This window comes from Benincasa hispida, chromosome 12 (assembly GCF_027475165.1).
Source record: "Benincasa hispida cultivar pf3 chromosome 12, pf3_genome.v1.1, whole genome shotgun sequence".
NCBI classification, from domain to species: Eukaryota; Viridiplantae; Streptophyta; class Magnoliopsida; order Cucurbitales; family Cucurbitaceae; genus Benincasa; species Benincasa hispida.
In genome coordinates, this window is record NC_143489.1 from 79001029 (window position 1) to 79027561 (window position 26533).

General features: G+C 35.4%; 2 protein-coding genes across 3 annotated transcripts; one reads left to right on the forward strand and one right to left on the reverse strand.

Annotated features, from left to right (window-relative positions):
• Positions 1–1435: 1435 nt before the first annotated feature.
• Positions 1436–9344, forward strand: CESA4 (cellulose synthase A4). Its single transcript, XM_039018869.2, has 12 exons — positions 1436–1667; positions 1803–1998; positions 2591–2709; positions 2796–2865; positions 2957–3107; positions 4471–5083; positions 5170–5307; positions 7023–7148; positions 7225–7437; positions 7554–8063; positions 8158–8508; positions 8623–9344. The coding sequence occupies exons 1-12, from the start codon at positions 1617–1619 to the stop codon at positions 9202–9204; spliced, it is 3120 nt and encodes a 1039-aa protein (XP_038874797.1). The 5' UTR covers positions 1436–1616; the 3' UTR covers positions 9205–9344.
• On the reverse strand, positions 9340–12182 carry LOC120067313 (uncharacterized). Of its 2 annotated transcripts, none has more exons than XM_039018870.2 (4): positions 11907–12182; positions 11727–11815; positions 9815–10652; positions 9340–9644 (listed from the first exon to the last, which is right to left on the reverse strand). In XM_039018870.2, the coding sequence occupies exons 1-4, from the start codon at positions 12003–12005 to the stop codon at positions 9564–9566; spliced, it is 1107 nt and encodes a 368-aa protein (XP_038874798.1). In that variant the 5' UTR covers positions 12006–12182; the 3' UTR covers positions 9340–9563. The 2 variants fall into 2 exon arrangements, with proteins under 2 accessions (XP_038874798.1, XP_038874800.1); XM_039018872.2 differs by having other exon boundaries at positions 9815–10646; positions 11907–12180.
• Between the last annotated feature and the right edge of the window lie 14351 nt (positions 12183–26533).

Genomic DNA, 26533 nt, shown 5'->3' on the forward strand with positions numbered 1-26533 from the left:
AGGTAAATGATTAGGGGACGTTTGGGATGTTGAGTTAGTTATTATAATTAGTGGATTATACTAGTCAATGAGTTGTAATAGTGTTTGGTGTATATTATTTTAGTCGAACATGATATCAAAGATGAAAATAGAGGAGTGAAAAATAGTAATTACTATAGCAAATAATAGATATAGTAGAAAACTTAATTGTATATATAAATAGTTGTATATATATTTGGTGCTTTGTTGATGGAGTGAGCTATAGTAGGCTCCTAAATGACAAGGAGAAGTAGTAGGCTGCAAGTATAGGATGTTTCTGTTATTCATGGGTAAAAAATCTAATTCTAGTTTGAGGGTTTGTTCATACTGATTAGAGAGAGATATTTTGCAAAAAAAAAAAAAAAGTTGTTTTTATTTAAATTAACATTTCAATTTTTTTAAACAACTTATTTTAGTTAAGTCAAATACATCCTAAATTAATTGTGTATTTTAAATCTTATGTTCAAGAGTCGATTTAAAAGTTGTAAGATTGAGAGATGTAGAATTATTTTAGAAGTTGCCTAAAAAAGTAGACTCACGGCCTCGTTTGTAAATAAAATTAAATAGAAATATTGATTTCTTAATTGGGTTGATGACTAATTGTACTCGGAGAGAATTGAAACTGCCAAGTCAATTGATCTATAATTTTAATTTGCAAAATCAAATTGCTACAACAGTTTTTTCATAAATTCTCTTGCTATACTTTGTTAGTATTTTTTATTTTAAATTCTTCACTTAGCCCACATCCATCTAGAAATAAAACTAGACGTTAGTATTATGTGATACTTAAGTAAACTAGAAAAGCAATCCACAGACCGATTTGTATAATCCAATGAATGAAAAGTCTTTTTTGGATACTTTAGTTTATTAAAAGATACCTTGTAAATTAATCCACGTTTTTTAAAGTGTTTTTTTAATATTAAGATATTCATAAAAAAAATGCTTTTGATCATACAAAATCATTCAAAAAGGCATACAAAGTTCACTTTAAATTATTCATTTCTCATATATACCTACAAAAAATATATATATATTAAAAAAAAAAATTCTATATGTTATTCCAAATGCGCAAGTAACATACATAATCGAATCTAAATATATGTTCGAGCCAAGATGATGATCTAATGGCCCAACTCCTATGTGTGAATAGAAAATTGCATAGATATTTCATATTAGATCTCACCTAAGTTGCTCCCTATCTTCCCAAGAGAAATGTTATATATATGTATAACATTGTACATGATGCAGACAGATGCACAATATAGATATAGAGAGGCTCCTTTGAATTGAAGGCAAGGCAAAGCAAATTTGAACCAAAATGAAACCAACCATCCCTCTCTCACCTATCACTACCTGACTTGACTTCTTTTTAACTCAAAACCAACCCATGACTTCCCAACTCACAGTTTGGTGTAGTACCTCTTTCTGTTTTATTTCATACCATCCTTCTAATTTCTTGCATATTCTTTCATTTCTCACACTCAACCCTTTAATACAAACTCTTACCCCTTTCTTCCTTTTGCTCTCTATCTCCCCTCCTTTCTTGACATCGGCATCAGCATCGACATTGGTTTTGGTCTTGGCCTGTCTCCAAAGATATGGCCGGCTTGGTCACTGGTTCCCAACACTATCCCCACGTTGCCGATGAGGTCACATATCATTCCTTCATTTCACTCTTTTCGAACGTTATAATTTTATCATTTACTTATATTATATTTTTAGTCTGTCTATTTTAAAAGTTTTTTTTTAATAAGTCTCTAAGCTTCAGTGCTATATATGCGTAGAGTTTTTGTGGACCTCCACTATCCTCGAAAACATGTCGAGTTTGCAGTGATGAAATAGGACTTAAAGAGGATGGAAAAGTATTTGTTGCATGTCTTGTGTGCAATTTCCCTGTTTGCCGCCCTTGTTATGAGTATGAAAGGAGCGAAGGCAACAAGTGTTGTCCCCAGTGCAACACTCGCTACAAACGTCACAAAGGTACACTTCACCTTCGTTTTTTTTTCCCCTCCTTTTATTATGATTATACTTTTAGAATTACCCATCAACCCAAAAATTTAAGCTCATAATTATAAATTTAAGATTGAAATACTATTTTGATCTTAAGTTCTTTGGGATATGTTCAATTTTAGTCCATATACTATAAATATATCTTAAATTTAGTCCTTATTAATGTTTATTGAAATTGACTAAATAATAATAATGGTTTTTATAAAAGGAAATACGTGATTATATTTTCATAATCTATAGTAAAAATATTAACAAATAACAAATTTTTTTTAAAAAATCACAATAGACAAACCGTAGGGTGTAAATATAAGATTCATAAAAAATACATAAACTAAAGTTGAATATTTGAGATTAAATTAAGACTAAAATTAAATCAACTTTAAAATATAAGGATTAAAATAATATTTTAAATTAAATTTAATTATATAAATATTTGATACTTTCCAGAACCATCAATTTGTAGAAGAAACTAGTAAAAATCATTATTAATTAGATAGAAAATGCGACTACATCTCCAAATACTTAGAGCACACATCATTTCTCTGTTTTTCTCATTGTATAGGCTCATCCAGAGTGATTGGCGACGACGAAGAAGGTGACGATGCAGATGATTTTGATGACGAATTCCCCATTAAACACCACAACAATGACGAATTTCAAACAAAACAGCCTAATCATTCGGTAACGTAGAATTGATTTTGAGAGTAAAAAACAGAGTAAAAACAGAGTAAGTTAAAAGGAATTTGTGGGTTTTTTATGGTGTCCAGGAAAACACTGGCTACAACGAACAGAATTGGCAAAGAAATGCACAGAATTCGTTCTCAGTTGCCGGAAGTGGTATAATGCTAATCCAGGGTGCTGTGTTTTTGGTTTAATAATTTGGAATTTTGGATGTTGAGATGATGATTTGGTTATGGAATTTGTGCAGTGAATGGGAAAGATATGGATGGGGAGAAGGAAGGTTATGGAAGTGCAGAATGGAAGGAGAGAATTGATAAATGGAAAGTGAGGCAAGAGAAGAGAGGTTTGGGGAACAAAGAGGATGGAAGTAACAATGATCAAGAAGAAGATGACTACTTGTAAGCAAATGAACACCACTTAATTTTCATTTTCATTCCTAAATTTGGTTTATGAAATTTCAAACCGATTTTTGTACAGATGACCCAATTCCAATTATCTAAAAAATCAGTAAAAACTAATCTTCTGTCTATGTCATAGAGCACTCTACTATCCATTATCGTATTAGGGATATCTCATCCTTTGCGAAATGATCGGAGCCCTAATGTGACTTTTTATTTTTAATCACCGATTTGGTCGATGGTTGATTTTAAAAAAACAATAGTTGATTTTCTTAAAAAAAGCCACAATTGGAATGAATATCATGTTAGGGCTCCGATTATTTTGCGTCCCTAACACGATAATGCTATGTGACATTGGTATAAGATTAGTTTTCATTTGTTTGCGAAGAATGAGTGATTATGCATTAACACTTTTATGATTGGGTTATATGTATAAAAACCTCAATTTCAAATTTGTGTTTAATAGATTTTAAAATTTTAAAAAAGTATTTGTAGATATTCAACTTTTTTTATTTGTATCAGTCAGGTCTCTAAATTTCAAAAAATATGAATTAGGTTATTGAACATCTTATTTGTATTAACAAGTCCGTGTTATATTAGACATTTTTTAAATTAACAAATTTATTAGACATAATTTTTTTTTTTTTTTTTGTTTAATAGGACATTAAGGTTTCAATTTTATGTTATATAGTTTCATGAGAGGAAAAAACTGTTTGAATAAGTTAAAAGATGTATTAGACACGAAATTGAATACTTAGAAACTTAATAAAACCAAAATTGTGAGATTAAGAATTTATTACACATGCTCTAAAGGAGCCAATTTTCACTACTTATTTTACACAAATTTAAAACTTTAAGGATTAAAGTTGGTAAGTTAACATTAATTATAAGCTAACTTATTGAAAATAAATTTTCAATTTTGTCATTTTTTTAAAAAATACTCTTATTCTTCCAAAAGTTGCAATATTAACCTTAATTTTTTTTATATATTTAAATGTCTCAAAATTATCAATATTTTAAATATTGGATGAAATTAGAATTTAAAATATTGCGCATATAACTAAATTGGGACTCAAACTTCACCATACTATTTTAGGTCACCACTTCACTTGTTGAGAATCGAACCTCAAACACGAGGTTGATAGTATCAACAGTATGATGTCAGTTGAGCTACACTCTTGTATGATATCAGTTGAGCTACACTCTTGTTAGCAAAGTCCATTTTACTCTAATAATAATTTTGAAATATTTATAAAAGTGATGTGTGATACTATAACTTTCTTACAAGAATGTATGAATAATTTTAGTTTTTGCAATTTAGCCCTTAATTTTATTTGTAATTAGAAAAGAATTTGAGTGGCAGATTGGCAGAAGCCCGGCAGCCGCTATGGCGGAAACTTCCGATATCGTCAAGCAAAATCAGTCCATATCGTATAGTCATAGTCCTCCGCCTCGTAATTCTTGCGTTCTTCTTCCGCTTCCGAATCCTTACTCCGGCGTACGACGCCTTCCCCTTGTGGCTGATCTCCGTCATCTGTGAAATCTGGTTCGGCTTCTCCTGGATTCTCGATCAGTTCCCCAAATGGGCTCCAATCAACCGCGAAACCTACCTCGACCGCCTTTCCATGCGGTTCGAGCGCGACGGCGAGCCAAACCGCCTCGCACCGATCGACTTCTTCGTCAGCACGGTGGATCCTCTGAAAGAACCACCGATCATAACCGCCAACACCGTCCTCTCCATCCTCTCGGTCGACTATCCGGTGGATAAGGTGAGCTGCTACGTGTCGGACGATGGAGCGTCGATGCTGCTGTTCGACACGCTGGCGGAGACTGCGGAGTTTGCTCGGAGATGGGTGCCGTTTTGCAAGAAGTTCAGTGTCGAACCTAGGGCTCCGGAGTTTTACTTCTCACAGAAGATGGATTACTTGAAGGATAAGGTGTTGCCTAGCTTTGTGAAGGAGAGGAGGGCAATGAAGGTAAGATTTGATTTGATTAATGGATTGATTGATTGATTGATTTTGATTGTAAATTGAAACTGAATTTGTGGTTATTTTGGGGGCAGAGGGAATACGAAGAGTTCAAGGTGAGGATCAATGCGTTGGTGGCGAAGGCTCAGAAGAAACCAGAAGAGGGATGGGTTATGCAAGATGGGACTCCATGGCCTGGAAACCTTACCCGTGATCATCCTGGCATGATACAGGTCCACCATTTTTATGCTACTACAAATCCTCTCAATTTTAGTACTAACCTTCAATTTTTCCTCCCCATATACTACATACCATTATTAACATTATCTATTTTTAGTTCCAAAGAGATGTATTATCTATCCATTAATATACAAGTTTAGTGTTAAGTCTTTGATTTTAACATGTGTCAAGTAGGTCCCAAACTTTCAATTTTGGTGTTTACTAGGCTCTCAACTAAAGAAAATGTCAAATGGGTCTCTAAACTTTTATGTTTAAGTTTAACATGAAAAATGTCGATAGGTTTCTAAATTTTCAATTTTTTTTTTTTTCACAAAATCTCTTACTTATTCAACATCATTTTTTTTTTTTTTTTTTTAATGAACTAATCCAATATATATAATGTGTCTAATACAACATCAAACTATCCAAATTTGTGTCCAATAGATTTGTAAATTTTTAAAACTATTAAATAGTTCAATGACCTATTAGATATACACAATATTGAAAGCAATATCAAAAGCACTAGGACTTATTAGACAAAAAAAGTTTAGGGACTTAATTGAACTCTTTATAAAGTTTTTAGGAAATACAAATTGGAAGTTCAAAAACTTATTACACATTTTTCAAAAGTTTTAAGAACCTATTTGACACGAACTTAAGAGTTCATAATTCAACTAGTAATTTAACCTTATTTATGTTAGTTTCTAATTACAAATGTGATTTTTATTATATAAAATAATTATTCAAATATATTTTTTTTAATTTTTTAATTTTTTTTTTTTGACAATATGCGAGGTTATGGATTGAACCTCTAATCTCGAGGTTGATACTACATACTTAGTTGTGGTCATTTTGGCAAATATATATTCTTTTAATATTTCTATTAATGATATAAATTAATTTAATTAGTAAGTTTCGATGGATAGCATAAATGTAATATTTATTTTGAGAAATGATGCAGCTTTTTTTTTTTTTTTTTTTTTTCCTAATATGAAGTAAGAGTGACTTTTGTATATTATATTTAAAATTCCATTGGAATATTTTGATTGTAAAAATTTTCAAACTTCTTACTTTATTTTAAATTTTAAATTAAACTACATATTTATTCTATGCTAATGAAATTTAACTCTATACATACTTTTTTATCGATAATATTGAAAATACAAATTCATGTTTTGTGTGGTTGTTCTTGGACTAGCCCATCAGGCCATCGCTAATGTACCTTTCATCTCTTTTTATGCTTCATTTTTATAGCAATTGAAACCTTTAAATTTTCCTTTAAACCTTTAAATTTCATCATAAATTTATTTTATTAAGTATTGTGGATTTCATTATTTTTATAGAAATTTAACCGTATTTTCCTTGAAAGGATTTCATCATAAACCTTTAAGTTTTTAACTCTGGCTTTCCCTTCAAAGTTTGTAGGTTTAACCTTTCATCTTCTTTATGCCCTCCCAAGTATGATACTCATTAGTTAATGTAGAAATCAAAACTTCAATTTTGTACTTTCAAAAGCTCATATCAATTTAGAGAATCTAAAGTTCAAGAATTCTTCACACACACGATTAAGGCTAATGATAAAACATTTGCCATTTTTAACTCCATATCATCTCAAGCCACCATTTGCTTTTTGCTCAATCTCAATCTAGATTTCATCTGTAAAACTTGAAATCTGAGTCCATATTCCAAACGACTGGACAAAAATCCCAACACGTTTCCTGCGTTGCAGGTGTATCTTGGAAGTGAAGGTGCACTTGATGTCGAAGGTAAAGAGTTGCCTCGTCTTGTATATGTTTCTCGTGAGAAACGCCCTGGATATCAACACCACAAGAAAGCTGGTGCTATGAATGCTCTTGTAAGTGCTTCCTCTCCTGCTTCAAATGATTTAAGCAAGACTATGAAAATGGACCTCATTGTATTGGGTTTGACAGGTTCGAGTCTCTGCAGTCCTCACAAATGCACCATTCATCTTAAATCTGGATTGTGATCACTACGTCAACAATAGCAAAGCTGTAAGGGAAGCCATGTGCTTTCTAATGGACCCTCAGCTTGGAAAGAAACTTTGCTATGTTCAGTTTCCTCAAAGATTTGATGGTATTGATCGTCATGACAGATATGCTAATCGGAATATTGTGTTCTTTGATGTAAGCCAGTAGTTCATTTGACATACTAGTCATTTCTTTGAGCAGCAATGTTGATTAACGTTATTAACAATTCAGTTTAAAACCTATTGTTATCGAGTAACTAATTACAATCGCAGATCAACATGCGAGGACTAGATGGAATCCAAGGCCCAGTTTATGTTGGCACAGGATGTGTCTTCAACAGGCAGGCTTTATATGGATATGAACCACCAGTCTCCGAGAAAAGGCCAAAGATGACATGCGATTGCTGGCCTTCCTGGTGTTGCTGCTGCTGCGGTGGTTCGAGGAAATCGAAGTCCAAGAGGAAAGGAGAAAGAGGTTTGCTTGGAGGCCTGTTCAAGAAGAAGAAAATGATGGGGAAGAGTTATGTAAGGAAAGCGCCTGGACCAGTTTTTGATCTTGAAGAGATTGAAGAAGGGTTTGAAGGTTATGATGAGTTGGAGAAGTCATCACTCATGTCGCAAAAGAATTTTGAGAAAAGATTCGGACAGTCACCAGTTTTCATTGCGTCCACCCTTAAGGAAGATGGAGGTCTTCCAGAAGGGACTAACAGCACATCACTCGTTAAAGAAGCCATCCATGTGATAAGCTGTGGTTATGAAGAGAAAACAGAATGGGGAAAAGAGGTTCGTGGCATTAGCTTTTATATTGTTTTATTTCGAAACCTCCATGTGAATTTAACTAACACTACCTGGTGAAACCAATATGTTTGTTTTGCAGATAGGTTGGATTTATGGTTCTGTCACTGAGGATATTTTGACTGGATTCAAGATGCATTGTAGAGGATGGAAGTCAGTGTACTGCATGCCCCAGAGACCAGCTTTCAAGGGATCGGCCCCAATAAATCTTTCGGATCGTTTGCACCAAGTTTTGCGATGGGCTTTAGGTTCTGTTGAAATCTTCCTCAGCCGACACTGCCCGCTGTGGTATGCTTATGGAGGAAAGCTAAAATGGCTTGAGAGGCTTGCCTACATCAACACTATTGTTTACCCTTTTACTTCCATTCCATTGCTTGCTTACTGCACAATCCCTGCTGTCTGTCTTCTCACTGGAAAATTCATTATCCCCACTGTAAGCGATTCACACTGTTTTTTTGTTGCATCTCTGCTCAATCATCCAAAAAAAAAAAAAAAAAAAAAAAAAACTTCATCTGCAAGCACTAAAATATGAGCATGTTTTCTGCAGTTGACGAACTTGGCTAGCGTCTGGTTCATGGCCTTGTTTATTTCCATCATTGCGACGGCCGTGCTGGAGCTTCGATGGAGTGAAGTGAGTATTGAAGACTTGTGGCGTAATGAGCAATTCTGGGTGATTGGTGGTGTATCTGCACATCTTTTTGCAGTGTTCCAAGGCCTTCTCAAGGTCCTTGGTGGAGTAGACACGAACTTCACAGTTACAGCAAAAGCTGCTGAAGACACCGAGTTTGGAGAGCTCTATCTTTTCAAGTGGACAACCCTCCTTATCCCGCCGACCACTCTCATAATCTTGAACATGGTGGGAGTGGTTGCTGGAGTTTCAGATGCAATCAACAATGGCTATGGTTCATGGGGTCCTCTATTTGGAAAGCTGTTTTTTGCTTTCTGGGTCATTGTTCATCTCTATCCTTTCCTCAAGGGTCTGATGGGAAAACAAAACAGGACCCCCACCATTGTCGTCCTTTGGTCCGTGCTTCTCGCTTCTATATTTTCACTGGTTTGGGTGCGAATCGATCCCTTCCTGCCCAAGCAAACTGGTCCTGTCCTCAAACAATGTGGAGTTGATTGCTAGACATGCTCTGTGATGCTCCCCTTTTCACTTCGTTTTGTTGGGTTGCCTCATTCGTGTTCAAATGTTTGAAGTTGTGAGATATCTCTGTAGCCTTTTGTTGTTTGAATGAATATACAAGAACATAATGAACTTCACTTTCAGCAGTAGCCTTTTAGCTAGTAATGTATGAAAATACAGCCCAGCAGGTTAAAACAAACAGTGGGCAACTGATTCACAAACAAATCAATATAAGCAGGCTATACACAACCAATAGAAGAAAATAAAACAGTGGATTGATTTACAAACAAATAAATATACTTTACACAACCTAATAGAAGAAAATCAAACAGTTGACAGCAAATAATAGTGCTCCAAGAGCTTCAAGCTACAACTCCTCTACTATTCAAAGCTCTCTCCAGCCTTGTTTCAAATGGTGTAGAGTGCCACTTCACTGTCTTATCCTGCACTCACAAACAAAAAAACAAACTTAGTTCGGAAGATTCAACACATCGTACACTAAGGATCTGTTTGCTTAAATTTTTTTTTTTTTTTTTTCACTTAACAACACTTTTTTAAGTGCTTAGAAACTCATTCCAAACAGATTCCTAAAATACCTACTTCAAATCTATACCTCTCTATACTTGCTAGTTGTATTCGGTATTCCTTTAAATGAAGAAGCTGAATCACGATCCTTATCACTCACTCCTTGCCTGCAATACATACGAACTTTTCCAACTTCAGGCATCTCGCCGCGGCCGATTCTTTTCACCGAGCTCGATCCTTGCAATGTCCCACTTTTCACTGGAGTAATGGTGGCTTCTAAGGTTTCTAAACCCATTGTTGCAGTAATCTTACTGACTGGTGTTGCTTCTGATGAAGCCAACCAGTTAGAAAGGCTGGCATCAACACACACTTCTCGACTCGGCTTCGAACTGCTGTATGGGAATTCCTCAACACTTGATTCTTGTTCTAACTCCACATTCTCTTTCTGAGGTGTTGATGGAAATTCCTTCTTTGATTTCACAGCATTCCATTGAGAAAGATTCTCAACTGGATTCAGTACATTGCAAAAATAAGCAGTCCTATGCCTCACATTTGTTGGGTTTAGCCTACCAACATTCTCTGAACTTTCAGCCACAGAAGAATCTTCCTTCATTGATTCAACCATTCCAAATTCATCATTTTCATCACTGGCAAGATGACTATCAAAAACCTCATCTTCATCATCACTATCTTTACAGTTCATGTATCGATGAATCGGAGGGAAAGATGATTTGAAGTTGGGATTGAGAGGAACAACAAAATTTTCAGTTGAAGATTCAGGTTTGCTTGATTTTTCCACACTTTCTTCTTCCTTCTTCAGGCATTGTTTTTTGCTGTGAACTGAAGCAGCATCTTCTTGGGGTAAAGCAATATGCTCATCTTCATGGGGTTTCACAGAAGTTATTTCTGACCCATCACGCCTATTCCTATGATCATAAGGTACATCATTCTTATTTCTAACCAAAAATCAAAATCAAAATGGTAAAAGGAAAAAATATGGGGTTAAATTGTACCAAATATTTGGAGGGTTCCAAAATGGGAGAAGTAGGGTTTCAATTATGTTCCTAAAAAGTTCTATTTTTATCGTTGAACTTTGCTCCCAAAAAAATATATTTTTTATTGGTTTTGAGTCTAGTTTCCTTTTGCTACCTAGGTTTTGAAATGTTACAATGTTACCCTGAATTTATACTAAAAGGGTGTCTGAGACGTTGGGTTGAGTTATGAAGTTTAGACTTAATACGTTGGAGTTAGAAAATCTGTGTTTGGGGTGCAAAGTTGTAAGATAGAATATTTCGATTAATTTGCAAAAGAAAGAAATCAGTGAAGATAAAGTTTCCCGATAAATGTGTAAACTAGTTGAGTTATTTGACACTAACATATGAATTCTATGAGTCAAAACACCCCAAACATACTCATTTTTAGTCCTTAGAATTAATGTCTATTAGTTAATTTAAAAAAGTTAAAATTAGTTTTCACTAACTTTTTATTGCTATTAAAGTTAATTAAAAATTTTCACTTCATAAATTAATTAACCGAGAAACTAATGTCATAGATAAAAAAAATGATCATTAGTGAAAGTCGAAGTAAAAGGGTAAAATATTGAAACCTACAAAGAAAGCTAAACTCGAAATTCAAGGGCACAAAATAACATTTTGTTACCTAGAAATTAAAAGAAAATTACAAAAGAAAATTAAACTCAAAGCTAAACTTTTGAAACCTATAATCAAATGTATCGTTACCATTCATTTATTTCATCTCAAAACATACGGTTAAAATTTATTTACATAACAAACTATGCACATCAATTTCCATGTCAATATCACTTTAAGTAAATGATATTCCTTCTACTTTTTACACATTAGTCATTGCATCTATTTCCATGTTAAAATAACCCTTTTAAGTCGTGTTTTTCTTAAAAAAAGTTTCAAATCCAAATTGGAAATAAATAAAAATAAACAAATAAAAGAATAAAATGACCAATCGAAATATGAACTACTCACCCAGGTTCAACCAATTGCAAGAATTTATTGTTAGAGTCGTCAGGCAATGTAGGAACAGAAGATTGGGCGGGTTTAGGAATCGCATTACTCTGCACCAAACCAAAATCCAAATTAGCGAAATTGTTGGGTGAAATTTCTAGGGTTTTGTAGAGAAATGGTGAAAAGAAAGAAGATTAGGACCTGAATGGTGGATGGGTGGTGTGAATGAGAAGATTTGTGATGATTCTTGAGGCGTTTCGGATCTTTGAATGAACCAAAGCAAGCAAAAAAGCAACCCATCACTCTGTAATTCGCAAGCCCTCTTCTGTTGCTATGTAATTCAAATTACTTGGAAGAAGAAGAAGAAGAAGAAGAAGAAGAAGAAGAAGAAGAAGAAGAAGAAGAAGAAGAAGATTTGGGTTTGAAAAGCGAAAAAGAAAGGATCTGGAAATTGGAAATTTGGAGCGGAGAGCTTATGGGTTTCTTTACTTTTTAGTTATTAATTTGAAATTAAAATTGGTATTATTGTCTAAGTGACCGTTGGGGGTCCCGTTATTCTCATTCGAATTTGGATCCGTAACCACCCGATATTGCAACTGCCAACAAATTTTTTTTTTTTTTTATAAATATAATAATATATTATTGTCCATTGAAATATCATTTTGTTATATTTGAAAATACTTTTAGTATTTTTGCTATTTAAAATAATTACCGTTATTATTTTCTTGAACCTTCATTTTTTCTAGGATATATTCTATTGGACTAATTACATAACATTACAATTTTAGTATTGAGTTTAACCCAATGATAATTGACAAAGTGAATTTAGCCAAAGTAAACATTATTCTTATGCCAAAATGAGTTTAGCTCAATAGTAATTAACATAATTTTCTCTTCAGAAGTTGAAGATTCGGTCTCTCATCTCCATAATTATTGTACTAAATAATGATGATATTGAACACAATGCATATTTAAGGGTTCTACACATAGGTTAAAATTTTGGTCGAAATCTCATTTCGGTGACTAGCTTGAAATTTTGATATGGGAGAATTTCGATTTTTCCCCATTCTCGAAATTCCCATCGAAATTTCGAGAAATATTGAAATTTCAATGAAAATTTCGTGATTTTTTAAAAAGTAATTAGGCTCAATGGAAGTTTAAGTTTATAGACTTGAATTGATTACACAAATTGTATAGCTTCACACATCAATGTATAATTTCACCTCAAAATTGAATTTATGTAAGTTTTGTTTTTTACCATCCAAAGCTTTTATTTCAATGAAACCAAAATTGAGAAAAAATAATAACATATATTTATTTTTAGCTTCATTCAAACATTTTTTCCATTGAATTTTTACATAATTTTACCTCAAAATTAGATTAATGTAAGTTTTATTTTTTTTACCATCCAAAGCTTTCATTTCTAAGAAACCAAAATTGATAAAAATAACATATATTTATTTTAAATTTCATTCAAACCTTTTTCCATTGTATTTTTACATAATTTAACCTCAAAATTGAATTAATGTGAATTTTGCTTCTTTTACCATCCAAAGTTTTCATTTCCAAGAAAAAGACTTAGAAAACTATGATCATAAACAGTAGTAGTACATAACAAAATTATGGTAAAGGTAATTATTCTTACTCAGATGCTGATGGTCCTTTAAGACTTGACAATAACAATTTCTAGCCTAACTTTCCATCGAATAATTATTATCCATCTGAAGGAGAAAAATCATTGAGATGTATCCACAAATAAGGTCTATATGTTGGCCATATGAGCCTATCATTTTCGTTTAAATAACTATTTTCAACATTTTCAATATAGGAAGACCTAGGAGCAATATTGTAGTTTCTACCATAATTATCAAGATTCTGAATTAGATGCTCCAAGGTAATCTTTTTGGTATTAGACATGTAGGTTTTATAATAAATAATTTACAATTATTTTGTATGTAAACATTTCACGCCTTTTAATTTTGTAATTAATTATTAGTATTTGATATTAGTTTATAATTATTTTTCCATTTCTTTTTAAAATTTTTGGTTTTGCATCGACACATATATTTACACTATACCTCTAAACATTGCCTTACTTTATAGAACTGATGATTAAAGATGGTCAAATAGAGTCTAATAATGTCACAATCAAAGTTTCATTAACTAATTATAACAATTTCTATCAATTTCCATTAGGTTTCCCAAAATTTCTATCGATATTTCTATAAAATCAGGATCTTGACATTTCCTTCGACATCGATATTTCGAACTTTAGTTCTACATATAAGTTTGAACTTGATGTCCTCAAACTACTTCCAAATAATTCCAATTAAAATAGGCTACTTGCTTATTCATCCTTTTATAAACTATAATATTCATTTAATAAGCTTTTATTCTCCCTTTTATTTTGGGAAATTTATAAGGATGACCCATTTTTTGGGTCCAAAATGTCAAATGACCCATTTTTTAAAAAATAATGTCAATTGACCCTCTACTGACATTATTGCCATACCAAATTACGTAAATTGCCCTTACCTCTTCGTCTTCTTACCCTTTTACTGAAAACCAACCAAAACTAAAAACTCTTCATTCAAATTTCCCAAGTGTAATAGCTTCGTATCGCTCATGAACTAAAAACTCTTTAGAATCCATCATTTAGGCTTGCAAACAATTCTACTACCGTCGACAAATCGAATCTGATCGGTAAATCTTTCAATCTGTGCTTGAAAATGTCTTAAACTGATCGGTAATGGGGCTTTGTGGGTCGTTTTGGGTTTAGAAATACTGTGAACCTATGTTTTTTTTGTTTGTTTTTTGTTTGTTTTCGATGTGTTTTGTGGTTGAAGACGAGTAAAAAGAGTTTGTAAGTGAGATAAGTAAGAGTGAAATCGGCGAGAGTGATACTAGAAAGAGCGACACCAGAAAGGGTGGATCGTTCTGGGGTTTAGAAATACTGTGAACCTATGGTTTTTTTGTTTGTTTTTTTTTGTTTTCAATGTGTTATGTGGTTGAAGACGAGTAAAAAGAGAGAATGTGAGCGAGAGAAGTGAGAGTTACTAGAGACAACGACACCAGAGAGAGTGATACCAGCAAGAGCGAAGCCAGTGAGAGCCAAGCCAGCGGGAGCAATACCAGTGAGAGCGAAGCCAACGAGAGTAATACCGAGACTTAAACAGAATGTTTTTTACAATTTTTTTCTGAAGGAGTTTATTGATTGAATCTTTATTCCATCCATGAGTGATTTAAGATGTCAACATGTTTCAGAATACCCGTAGTCGACCGATTTCACGATTAAGTAATGAACTTTGCCCACATTGCTTATGCGAACAAGATTGTGAAGGAGAAGCTTACCTCAAGGCAGTTAGAGATGTTCAAGAGAATAGTTTTTGCGCGATTTGTAGACGTTAACATGGTGTTTAACAACCCAATTATCCATCATATGTTGTTGAGAGAGGTGAAGAGGATGAGATCTGACTCAATCTCATTCTCTGTTTGTGGTAAGGTCGTTACTTTTTTTAAGGATGATTTTTTGTTGATGATTAGTTTGTGGTGATCTCCTATACGAGTTGATCAGAATGAGCGGTCTTCGTATGAACTTACAATAAAGTATTTTGGTAATCGAGTGACGAAGGACACCTTATATGTCCGTTTACTAGAAGAAAAATACAAGGAGTTGGAGTTTGAAAATGACGAGGATGCTGTGAAGATCACATTAGTCTACTATACGGAGGTTTGCAATGATGGAAAAGAACAAACAGAAAAATACAGTGGATCTAGAATACTACAACAGTCTAGATTGGGGTACCATTATTTGGGAGAGGACACTCGATGCCCTAAAGACTGCATTAAATGATAAGAGTAGTCTATACAAGATGAAGATGAAAGGAAATAAAAATTACGTAGTGAAGTACTCTTTGCGTGAATTTTCACAAGCATTCCAGGTAAATTTGCTTAACATAATAATCGTGTTGTTTGATGTAGCATTACTATTGTTCTTAATATATGTTAAATTTTATTTAGGTATGGACATACGAGATCCTAGCTACATTGATAGCTGGAAACATTGCAGAGCGAAGGAGCAAGGTGGCTTTGCCTTACATATTACGATGGTCATGCTCCCACTCAGTGTCCTTCAAAGTACTCGAGAGAGACATGTTCGAGTTTAACAACGTACGTTTACTCTTTGCATAATATGTTTGTTTGGTTGTTAAATTGACACTAACTAAGTTTACTGGGTTGTTAATGCAGATAAAGGTTAAAGAGGGTATTGTCATGACTGACGCTGAGAGGAAGTTTTGGGATACCCTATGGACAGACGACCTATATTTGATCTAGGTGCCAATGATGATAGTGCTGAAAGTGGCAATAGGTCGAGTAGTGGGGGTAGTTCTAAAAGCGATGGTGATGATCATCGTGGAGGTAACAATGATGAATGTGGAAGGGTGGAGGGAGGGGATGAACATGAGCATTCTGAGCACGAGGATGTTGAATGTGGAAGGGTGGAAGGAAGGACATACACATCTAATGATGATATGTTCCATGATGTGGTGTGGGACGTACGCGATGAAGATGAGTTGAACCCACCTAATGTCCATCTTGCAGACTCCTATAGAGAGTGATCTATGGATGAAGAAGGTCCTAAGTGTGCTGCCCGCAAAGAGGGAGCCAATCCCAACAATTCTATTTATTTGTACCGGCGGACCATTGATATCTCCCTATCGAGGTTGGATGGTTGTATATCGAGTTTAGATAGTCGTGTATCCAATATGGAAGAATGCATGACAGACATGAAAGGAAAATTGTCGGTCATTCTATCACTGTTCCAGTCTATGTGCAAAGTTTGCATTTACTATCATTTTATGTATTTATATATTTAGTTTTTACTTGTTTATGAACTCATCATTTTACTTTACTAATTGAAGGGTTCCACGGTGAATGAGGAGACAACAAGGTCACTCATCCCATATGGGGATCCCGATACTACTGATGTGACTGCCTCTGATACTCCCATCCCCCCTGTAGAGCCTCAAAATACCACCACTTCACCTATTCCCATCCCACCTCTAGAGCTCGATACCACCACATCACCCACTGACAGAGAACCTATAGAGGCCGACGTCCCACAAACAAAGGTCGTCATGTCTGACTTACTCACCATGCCACATAAAGAGGCCGACATGTCTGACATCCCAGAGGTCGAAACTTCTAGTATTATTACAACCATAGAAGGAGTTACATTGATGAGTAATTTATTGATCAGTAATCTTTGTTTATATTTTTACATTTCTTGATGAGTAATATTTTATTATCTGTTTATGTAGGAATATCGAAGAACTACTCGTAAGAGGAAAGTTGTTGATAAATATACACCTCCAACTTAAGTAAAGAAGAAAAGTGTGGTTAAGTATCCTCTTCTAGGTGTGCCTACGTCACTATCCAGAGCGATTATCGCATACAATGTAGCACATGACATTCCACTTAATATCTTTACGAAAATGATGGGTTGGATCTCAGATGGGAATACCGATAACGAGGTTCGAGAGAATTCCTTTAAACCACTTGCCAAGCAAATTTTCAAGGAATTGATTGAACCGAGTTCGTGGGTAGAGTGCGATGTAAATTTCCTAGTCTTGACTTCTTTACAGTTGGATATCTTGTACTTTTACTGACATGATAATTTTTTGTGCAGATCATAAATACTTTATTTCATTTTATGAAATAAAAATTTTATACCCGACCTGACATGTGCATACACAAGTTCACCATCTTGCCAATTGGTGTAACGATAAATTTTGATATACTTTGTTGTGTAGAGTCATTTTACTATGGTATATTTCGTTACTTAACTTCTCATTTTATTTGGCAGAGTCACCTTATTGCTCGTGACGGGGTATTTAAACGAATAAAGAATAAGATGAGACTGGAGGTTGCCCTAGCATGGGGGGATGAAAACACGTACAAGGACTACATCACCGGTAAATTTGATGTAAAATGGGCAGATGTGGATTTCGTGTATACGGTAATGAATATCAGTGAGCACTGGATGGTCCTTGCAATGGACATTAATAGAGGCCATATATTTGTGTTCGATTCACATTCTTCATATACACCAATGACAAAGCTGGTGAATTGGTTGGAGCCATTGATTGTCACAGTACCATCCCTACTTCACTATTGTGACGTGGATCATTCAAAGTCGGACCTATCCACATCCCGTTGGAAAATCTCGCGACCTATGAACGCCAACATACAACATGGGTCGCTTGATTGTGGCATCTTTGCAATAAAATTACTAGAACTTCTAGTGATTGGTGTTGATCCGTCCATAATCACTCAAGAGAAAATGAGTGAATATAGGATGCAATTAGCGTGTCAATTATGGGCGAACACTCCGTATTTTTTATGTGTATAAAACATGTATTTTTTATTGTATTTTTCTGTATTTAAAAACATGTATTTTTTATGTATGTAAAACATGTATAAAATAATTTTATCAAAGTTCAAAGTTCAATATTATACATTGTATCAAAACATGTATAATTGAGCTACTGCTCTTATCATTATATCAATGATATATAAAACATTATATCAAAGTTCAAGGTTCAAAGTTCAAACATTGAAAAAGCGAGATTTTGAGTGAGAGCGAGATTTTGAGAGAGAGTGAGACTTTGAAAAAATAGAAAGTATGTTACAAGATGAAGATTGCTATTATAGAAATACTCCAGCTTGTTATTGTTTTTTGTTTACTCCAGCTTGTTATTGTTTTTTGTTTATAGAAAAATGAAGATTACTTACAGCTTGTTTTTGTTTACAAAAAAAATAGAAAGTATGAAAAACTCTTCTTTGGGGTCTGATTAATGGTATTTATAACACATACCAACAGATCGTTACAAGATAAAGTTAGTTATAAAATAAACTAGATGAAAGGTATTTGTGTCATGGTTTCTGGCATTTTCAGTATGTCGCACGGTTGTGAGTGGTTCGCTAAAATTTTGGCAGCTATGCCCATAATTCCTACACCGACCACATTTCATTTGTTTGCGAAATTCTCCTCTGGATGGTATTCTTCTCAATCTCCATCGCCCGACTTATGCCACACACTTTGGAGGAAGGATAGTCTTTTCTACATATCCAGGAGCTATCTTCCATTCGGATATGTGCTTAAGTGGATTTATAGGCTCCGCATACGTAGTCATTAGAGAGTCCACTGTATAAAATCGACTGCAAAGAATCTGAATGGGTATATTTCATTCCTTGGCAGCAATAATCGCATGCGAACACGGGATACAAAGTGAGTCGAATTCCTTACATGTGCATTCCTTCGTGTGAAAATTCACAATACGTCCAATCGATTATCTCGCACGTGGAACCGATAACAATAAATAGGCTCAACCTGATATTGTCTACCCTCATCAGCCTCACTTGCCAATCGGGTTTCACAGTAGTCAGAGTGCAACGTCGTTCGAGATGCTCAGTAATTCCTCTGTTCATAGAACTACGATTGGAGTATTTCTCTAACATGTTCAATCAAGCATACTATGGGCAATAGTCGATACTCTTTAGTTAACGAATTGAAACACTATGCACTGTTGGACGTCATGTTATCATATCTTCATTCTATTTAGTAAACTCGTGCCCACCTTTGAAGACCGATGTCTTCCAGATATTTCATGACAACACTATCTCGAAAACTACGGACTTCGTCCCATTTTGTCTGGAACTCTGTTATGCGAAATGCCCTTGCTACATCTTTAAATATCCCAACAGCCGTACTATCCTTAAAGTTTGTAATAAGAGTTTGTTTTATGTGCCAAGTGCACAATCCATGAAATGCCATGGGAAAAAAATGCACGAATAACATTGTTGATAGATACCATCTGATTAGACACAAACACCAGATTATCAGGTTCTTTGATTCTGCATTTCAAGTTCAACATAAACCATTTCCATGATTGATCGGTTTCATTGTCCACTATTGCATATGCTAGTGGGTATAATTGATTGTTCCCGTCCATAGAAACCGCAACCAACATGGTGCCTTTGTATTTTCCTTTCAAGTGCGACCCATCAACAATTATCACAAGCCAAAAACTTGCAAAACCTTTAATACAAGACCCTAATGCCATAAACTTGAAATGCATCTCATCTTCAAGTTCGATCTGAAACACTGTATTTGGATTCTCTATTTTTAACGCTTCTCCATAAGCATGTAATATGTGTTGGGGTTGATGCCCTAAACACTGTATCCTGTAGTTTGTAAACAGTTTGTATGAATGCTTGTGATGTATAATATATGATATTTTATTTCACTTCTTGATTTTGCTCAGTTGAATGTTTTATTTGCTTTACTACAAACTAAAAACCTAAAATCCCTGGTTATCTGGATGTAACTTAAACATGTATGTGGTGACATATAAGTGGATCATGTCTTAAGTGATAACCAAAATGGTCTGTAGTATATGGATATAGAAGGGAAATCTTATCCTGGTAATGCTACGGATGCGGTCCACTTTGTGAAATGGTCACAAGTGTTATGACTTGTCACAGATGGTTTGATCCTGATCATTCGTGTAGGGGACATGCGAGCAGGGGCGTCCGATACAAAGAATTTGTATAAGACCTGACCACAAAGTGTTAACGTCTTGTTATATAACACCGTTCATGATAGAGACTTCACTTCACTAGGATGACCATAGGTAACATGACCTAAATCTTGAGTGAGTTGGAAACTCCTGCCATTGAGGGACAGTCCTTTGATTTGCATGGGTGTGAGTGACCAGGTCGCCGACTCAAACCTACTACTTTGGAGATTCGTCTGATTTGGGAGCTGGGAACTCAACTACACAATATGGAATTCACTCTTTCCTCGAAGTAGAGGCAAGTAGATAGATAGCTCCATTAAGGGCTAATTCCAGGGCTTGAACGATGTAGCATCACACACCTTCTCTTGGTTCGAGAGGTGTTCACACATAGTTAGACTATGTTGTATTGTTCAATAGAGGGATCAATGGTACTTAAGGAGTGAGATGTAACTATAGGGGCAAAACGGTAAATTGACCCAACTGTACTTTCGAGCATCTGTGAAGGGTCATCGTACTCATGATTGGTTATATCTGACGGACACAGAAATATATATGTGGTAAAAAGAGTTCAACTGTTGGTCTTTAGTGAAATGCTTGACAGTTAACGAATGGTGGATCTCGTGGTTAAAGAGTTTTGTCAACTATTCACATAACGTTGGAGTTTTGAGCCATAGGTCCATAAGGTCCCCTTGGTAGCTTGGATAAAGTTGAAAATCAGTTTTTGGGTCAGTTTGAAATATTTAAATTGACAAGAGGGAGTTCGATTATATATGATATAATTGAACTGGTTAATTATATATGATATGATTGACTAAATGTATGAGATACATTATTTTGGAGGAAATTAAATATAAATATGATTTATATCATCTAGAGGAGAAAATACTATAGTGGATATATGATATCAAATTATAGGTTAAGAATATAATATGGTTATATTCATTATTTAATTAATCAGACGGTTATGAGATAATTGACCGAGAATTTCTCTGGAATCATGCAAAAGTGGGAAGATCGAATTCGGTTCTTTTAATTGAAGAATAAAATGAAAAATGTTTTCATTTGTAAGACATGAAGAAATTCGCTCACGATGTGAATCCATACGATCGCTTTGCGTTGAGAGCCTATGCGATAGTACCCATCGTCCTAAACAATCGCATACCCGAGCATTAAACGATCGTCCGCGATTTCTAAACGATCGCTTAATCGCTTAACATTTGCTAGATGATCGCTTAGCAAAACCTACACGATCGTGTACCTTTTCCTAAACGACAAGCACCCAACTATAGATAGTCTTCTACTATTTCTTACTTGCTTGTTTGTTCAATACGATCGTCTTTTCCTCCCCCCTCTACCAATTCCATCAAAGTCCACCATTTGGATTCTCACTCTGAGAATACCGAGGGCTTCGAGTGGTGGTGTCGTCCCTGATTGCTGTTGGTTCGTGCGCTGCCGATCGTGTAGACGACAATGGTGCTGTTAAGCGACTGTTTGCTGGGCGATAAGAAGCGTAGAGGAGTTTGCTTCCGCTAGACTGAGTTTGTTTGAAGATTGTCTTCAACTGGCATGTTTCTCTCAGTTCTTTGTATTTATTTGTTAAAGCATGCCTATAATTAGTATTACAATGCATATCTATCTGTTAGAATGTATGTGTGGTAATTCTATCACAATGAAACCGGAAAGATGCTCATGGATACTCTTGTTTAAGAGTTCCTTCAATTGGTATCAGAGCCAAGTTGCTGATATTCCAATTTTATTGATGCAAAGAATTGCATATGCATTCATAGTGGGTGCAACATATCTACTCTCTGTTTAATTGTTAAATTATTTGTGGATGTGTGGATTAATGGAGTTTTCTGGGATGAAACCTCGATTTGATTAATTCTTTTTCATTTTCGGTTAATTGAAAAGGCCCCTGCATTTTTGGGCATAATTAATTGTTATCGATATGTAATTCAAAGTCAGTTTGAGTCTTGAGTCGTTCGTGAAGAAGTTCGAAGTAAGGAGTTGCTGTTCTTCGTAGAAGAAAACGATCAAGAGTTGATTGGATTGTGAAGACAATAGGGTAATCAATTGCTGAGTATCAGATGCTCGGGTGTCATTTAACGCGCGTGCACACTAGACGATCGTTTAGCTCAGCAAGCTTAATCGCTTAGTAACTGACTAAATGATCGCAGAGCAAATCGCATGGTAAATCATTTGTCTTTCGCCGCGTTAAGCGATCACCTAGACGATTGTTTAGCTTTTTCACGCTATCGTCTAGTGTGTGCTAAGCGATCGTTTACTTGTGGCATTCACTAAACGATGGAGTTTCACCCGACGATTCAAGACCCGGTTTGCCTGTGAACCAGTTTGCTCGATAGAAAATATAATGGATAGAATTATTTCATTCCGGTTTTGTAAAAGTTCATCCCAGTCCATTAATCTTTGGTTTATTACATGAGATGTATGGTTATTTATATGTCATATGGTATGCACATATAGTAAATCCCACCTTAGGTTATGCATTGGTCATGCATCATTTCTTTATTGTAAATGTTATAATTTAGAGAAGCATGATTTAATTATGAAAGAGCATGCTCATGCATCATATAATATAAGAGTTATATTTATGCATGCATAAAAAGCATTGACATGCATCATCTTTATGTTATAATTATTATGTATAAGGGTGTATGGAAAGCATGCATGTTTGCTTGGTTCTTACGCATATATAAAAGTTATGTATAGTAATAACCGGACATTGCATGAAGCATGACACATAGGTTTCTTTATAAATGTTATAAACACCTAGTTATGTGCAATATTTTTTTAGTTGTTTCTTTTTAAAAGGTTAAAGAGAAATTAGAACTAAAAGCAATAAGAAAGACATGCATGCTCACTTAGGCTTTATTCATGGTTTTAAAATGTTTACGACTTGGATGAGCAGACCTAAGATCACGGTTCTAATATGATTAGCAACCCTTAGGCTTTAATCTTTTAATAAGTTTAATAGGATTAAATTGACTAATAAAAAGGTTGAAGTGTAGCAAATCTATCTATAAGGGACCCTTTTGTCTAAGGCAGGTTCTGGCTAAGCTGGGGTATTTAAGTTGACAGAAATGTAACACCCCTACTTGGGAACCTATCTGGAAAGGTGAATTAGATAGATTTGATGCATGCATGCAAGTTAAGGACAGTCCATTAAAGTGTTTAAATGTGACTACTTGAACTTGTTTATTCATAGACAAAAGTTGTTTATGAGCAGACTTAAAAAGATGACTTAGACTAAAATCAGTAGTCGGATTGTCTAGGTTAATGAACCTTTAGATAGAACATTCAATGAGAGGTACTTAGGGCATATGATGCTTCATTTAAACCTTTCACGTTTCTTCTATATAGTCCACACCGTCAGATCTACCCTCGGCCTCGTGACACCCTGGGAGTGTCCCCCTAAAGAATGGTGTTTGGGTAGGTCAATATCAAGGTGAATGGAAAGAGTGTTCATAGTAAGTGGGAGCGGGAAGTGCAATAGTATATCCCTCAGTCTCCCTCGTTGGATTGAATAAAGTTTCTGCGCATCGCTTCAAGGCACCCTGGGAGTGTCCCCCTATAGGATGGCAGTTTTTCAGGTATCTTTATTTGATCTCCTGAAAGAGAATTGAATAAAGTTTCTGTGCATCGCCTCAGGTCTCTTGTCCTAATCTGCTTCTTCCCTACGATGGGCTCATTAGGGCGAGACTCTGGCACTGAAAGCGAGGGGTTACACTTACGCGGAATTGTTAAAGGTTAACAGTTTTGGAACAAATAAATGGTGGCTGTTAGGTTCAGTTCTAAGAGTTGGTTCTGCCTAATGGTTGAGAAGGTCTCATCTCAGTGAAGGGGCATCTGATCACCCCACCAGTGACGTTTGTCTTGCCTCGCTGGGGCATCATTGCAAAATAGAAGTCTTTCACTTAGGGTACTTGAAATTTTTTTGCAAAATTAATTGGTTAAAATGATGTTTAGCAAAATCCAATAAAAAATTTGTTTGTTTTTCAGCAACAAGTTTTGAAAATGGCCATACCACATTAGCTTTGCTTAGCACCGAGAAACTAAGTGGCGATAATTTTTCAACATGGAAACACATGATCACGACAATCTTAATCATTGGGGATCTTATGTTTGCTCTTACGGAGGCCTGTCCTCCTATTCCAGCTCCGAATTTCGCTCGAAATGTTCGGGAGGCAAACGAGCGATGGACACGGGCAAATGAGAAGGCCCGAGCCTATATCTTGGCAAGCCTTAATGACGTCTTGGCCAAGAAGCATGAGCCCATGGTCTCAGGCATGAGATCATGGAGTTCTTGTGGGGGATGTTTGGAAAACCGTCTGAACAGCTCAAGCATGAGGCTCTTAAGTATATATTCAACTCCAAAATGGAGGAAGGCACCTATGTTCGTGAACATGTGCTTAACATGATGGTCTATTTCAATGTGGCGGAGTTGAATGGGTCTACTATCGATGAGGGTAGCCAAGTTAACATAATCCTGCATTCTTTGCTGGAGAGCTTCCTGCACTTTGTTAGTAATGTGATTCTTAACAAAGTGAAATACATCTTTACAACTCTCCTCAACGAGTTACAGACCTATCAATCTTTATTGAAAAAGTAAGGAGAGGAAGAAGGCTGAGCAAATGTTGCTTCATCTTCCAAGACGTTCCATGGAGGTTCGACCTCAGGAACGAAGTCTGCACCTTCTACTTATAACTCTACAAAGGGGAAGAAGAAGAAGGGTGGTAAGGGAAAAGGGAAGATGCCTGCTAACTCGCCACCTGTCACCCTAAGAAGGCATCCGTCGCCGGTTGAAAAGGGAAAATGTTTCCACTGTAACCAGGATGGACACTGGAAGAGGAACTGTCTTCGCTGGCTAAAGGAAAAGAAGGCCGCCAAGGCTAAGCCCAAAGAAGATAAAGGTAAATATGATTTACTTGTACTTGAAACTTGCTTAGTGGAGAATGATGATTCTGTCTGGATAATTGATTCGGGCGCTACTAATCACATTTGTTCTTCTTTTCAGGGGATTAGATCCTGGTGATAGCTGGAGGCTGGTGAGATGACGATGAGAGTAGGCACCGAGCACGTCATCTCAGCTGTGGCAGTGGGAGAGATCCAGTTATCTTTACAGAATAGGTTTCTTGTTTCACATGATGTATATATTGTTCCTGAACTTAAAAGGAACCTTATTTTTGTAAAGTGCTTATTGCAATGTAAATACACTATTTCGTTTAATGTGGATAAAACGTTTATTCATAAAGATGGTGTTAATATTTGTACAACGTGTTTGGAAAGTAACTTGTATGTGCTAAGATCGTTAGCCATAAGTTCCCTCCATAACACAGAGTTATTTAAAACTACCGTAACTCAATCTAAACATCAATGAATTTCTTCAAAAGAAAATGCCCAACTTTGGCACCTTCGATTAGGATACATCAATCTCAATAGGATTGAGAGATTGATGAAGAATGGACTTCTAAGTGAGTTAGAAGAAAATTATTTATCGGTGTGCGAATCTTGCCTTGAGGATAAGATGACTAAAAGACCTTTTACTGGAAAAGGTTATCGAGTCAAAGAGCCTCTTGTGTTAGTACATTCTGACCTTTGTGGTCCTATCAATGTGTGAGCCCGAGGTAGCTATGAGTATTTTATCAGTTTTACTGATGACTAATCTAGGTATGGGTATGTTTATCTTATGCAACAGAAGTCTCGGCTCCTTTGAAAAGTTCAAAGAGTTCAAGGCTGAGGTTTAAAACGCATTGGATAGACAGATTAAAACACTTCGATCGAATTACGGTGGAGAGTTTTTGGACTCGGCATTCTAGGACTATTTGATAGAATAGGGAATCATTTTCCAACTTTCAGCACCAGGTATACCTCAACAAAATGGTGTAGCAAAGAGGAGAAATAGATTCTTGTTGGACATGATTCGTTCAATGATGAGTTACGCTTCCTTACCAGACTCGTTTTGAGGTTTCGCAGCAGAGACTACGATATACATACTCAACTGTGTTCCTTCCAAGAGTGTTGTGAGAACACCTTTGGAATTGTGGAACGAGCGTAAATCTAGTTTACGCCACTTCCGCATATAGGGTTGCCCTACACATGTTCTTGAGGAAAATCCCAAGGAGTTGGAACCACGGTCGAGGTTATGTCTCTTTATAGGCTATCCCAAAGGTACTCGAGGGGGTTATTTTTATGATCGTCGAACAATAGGGTGTTTTTTTCCACGAA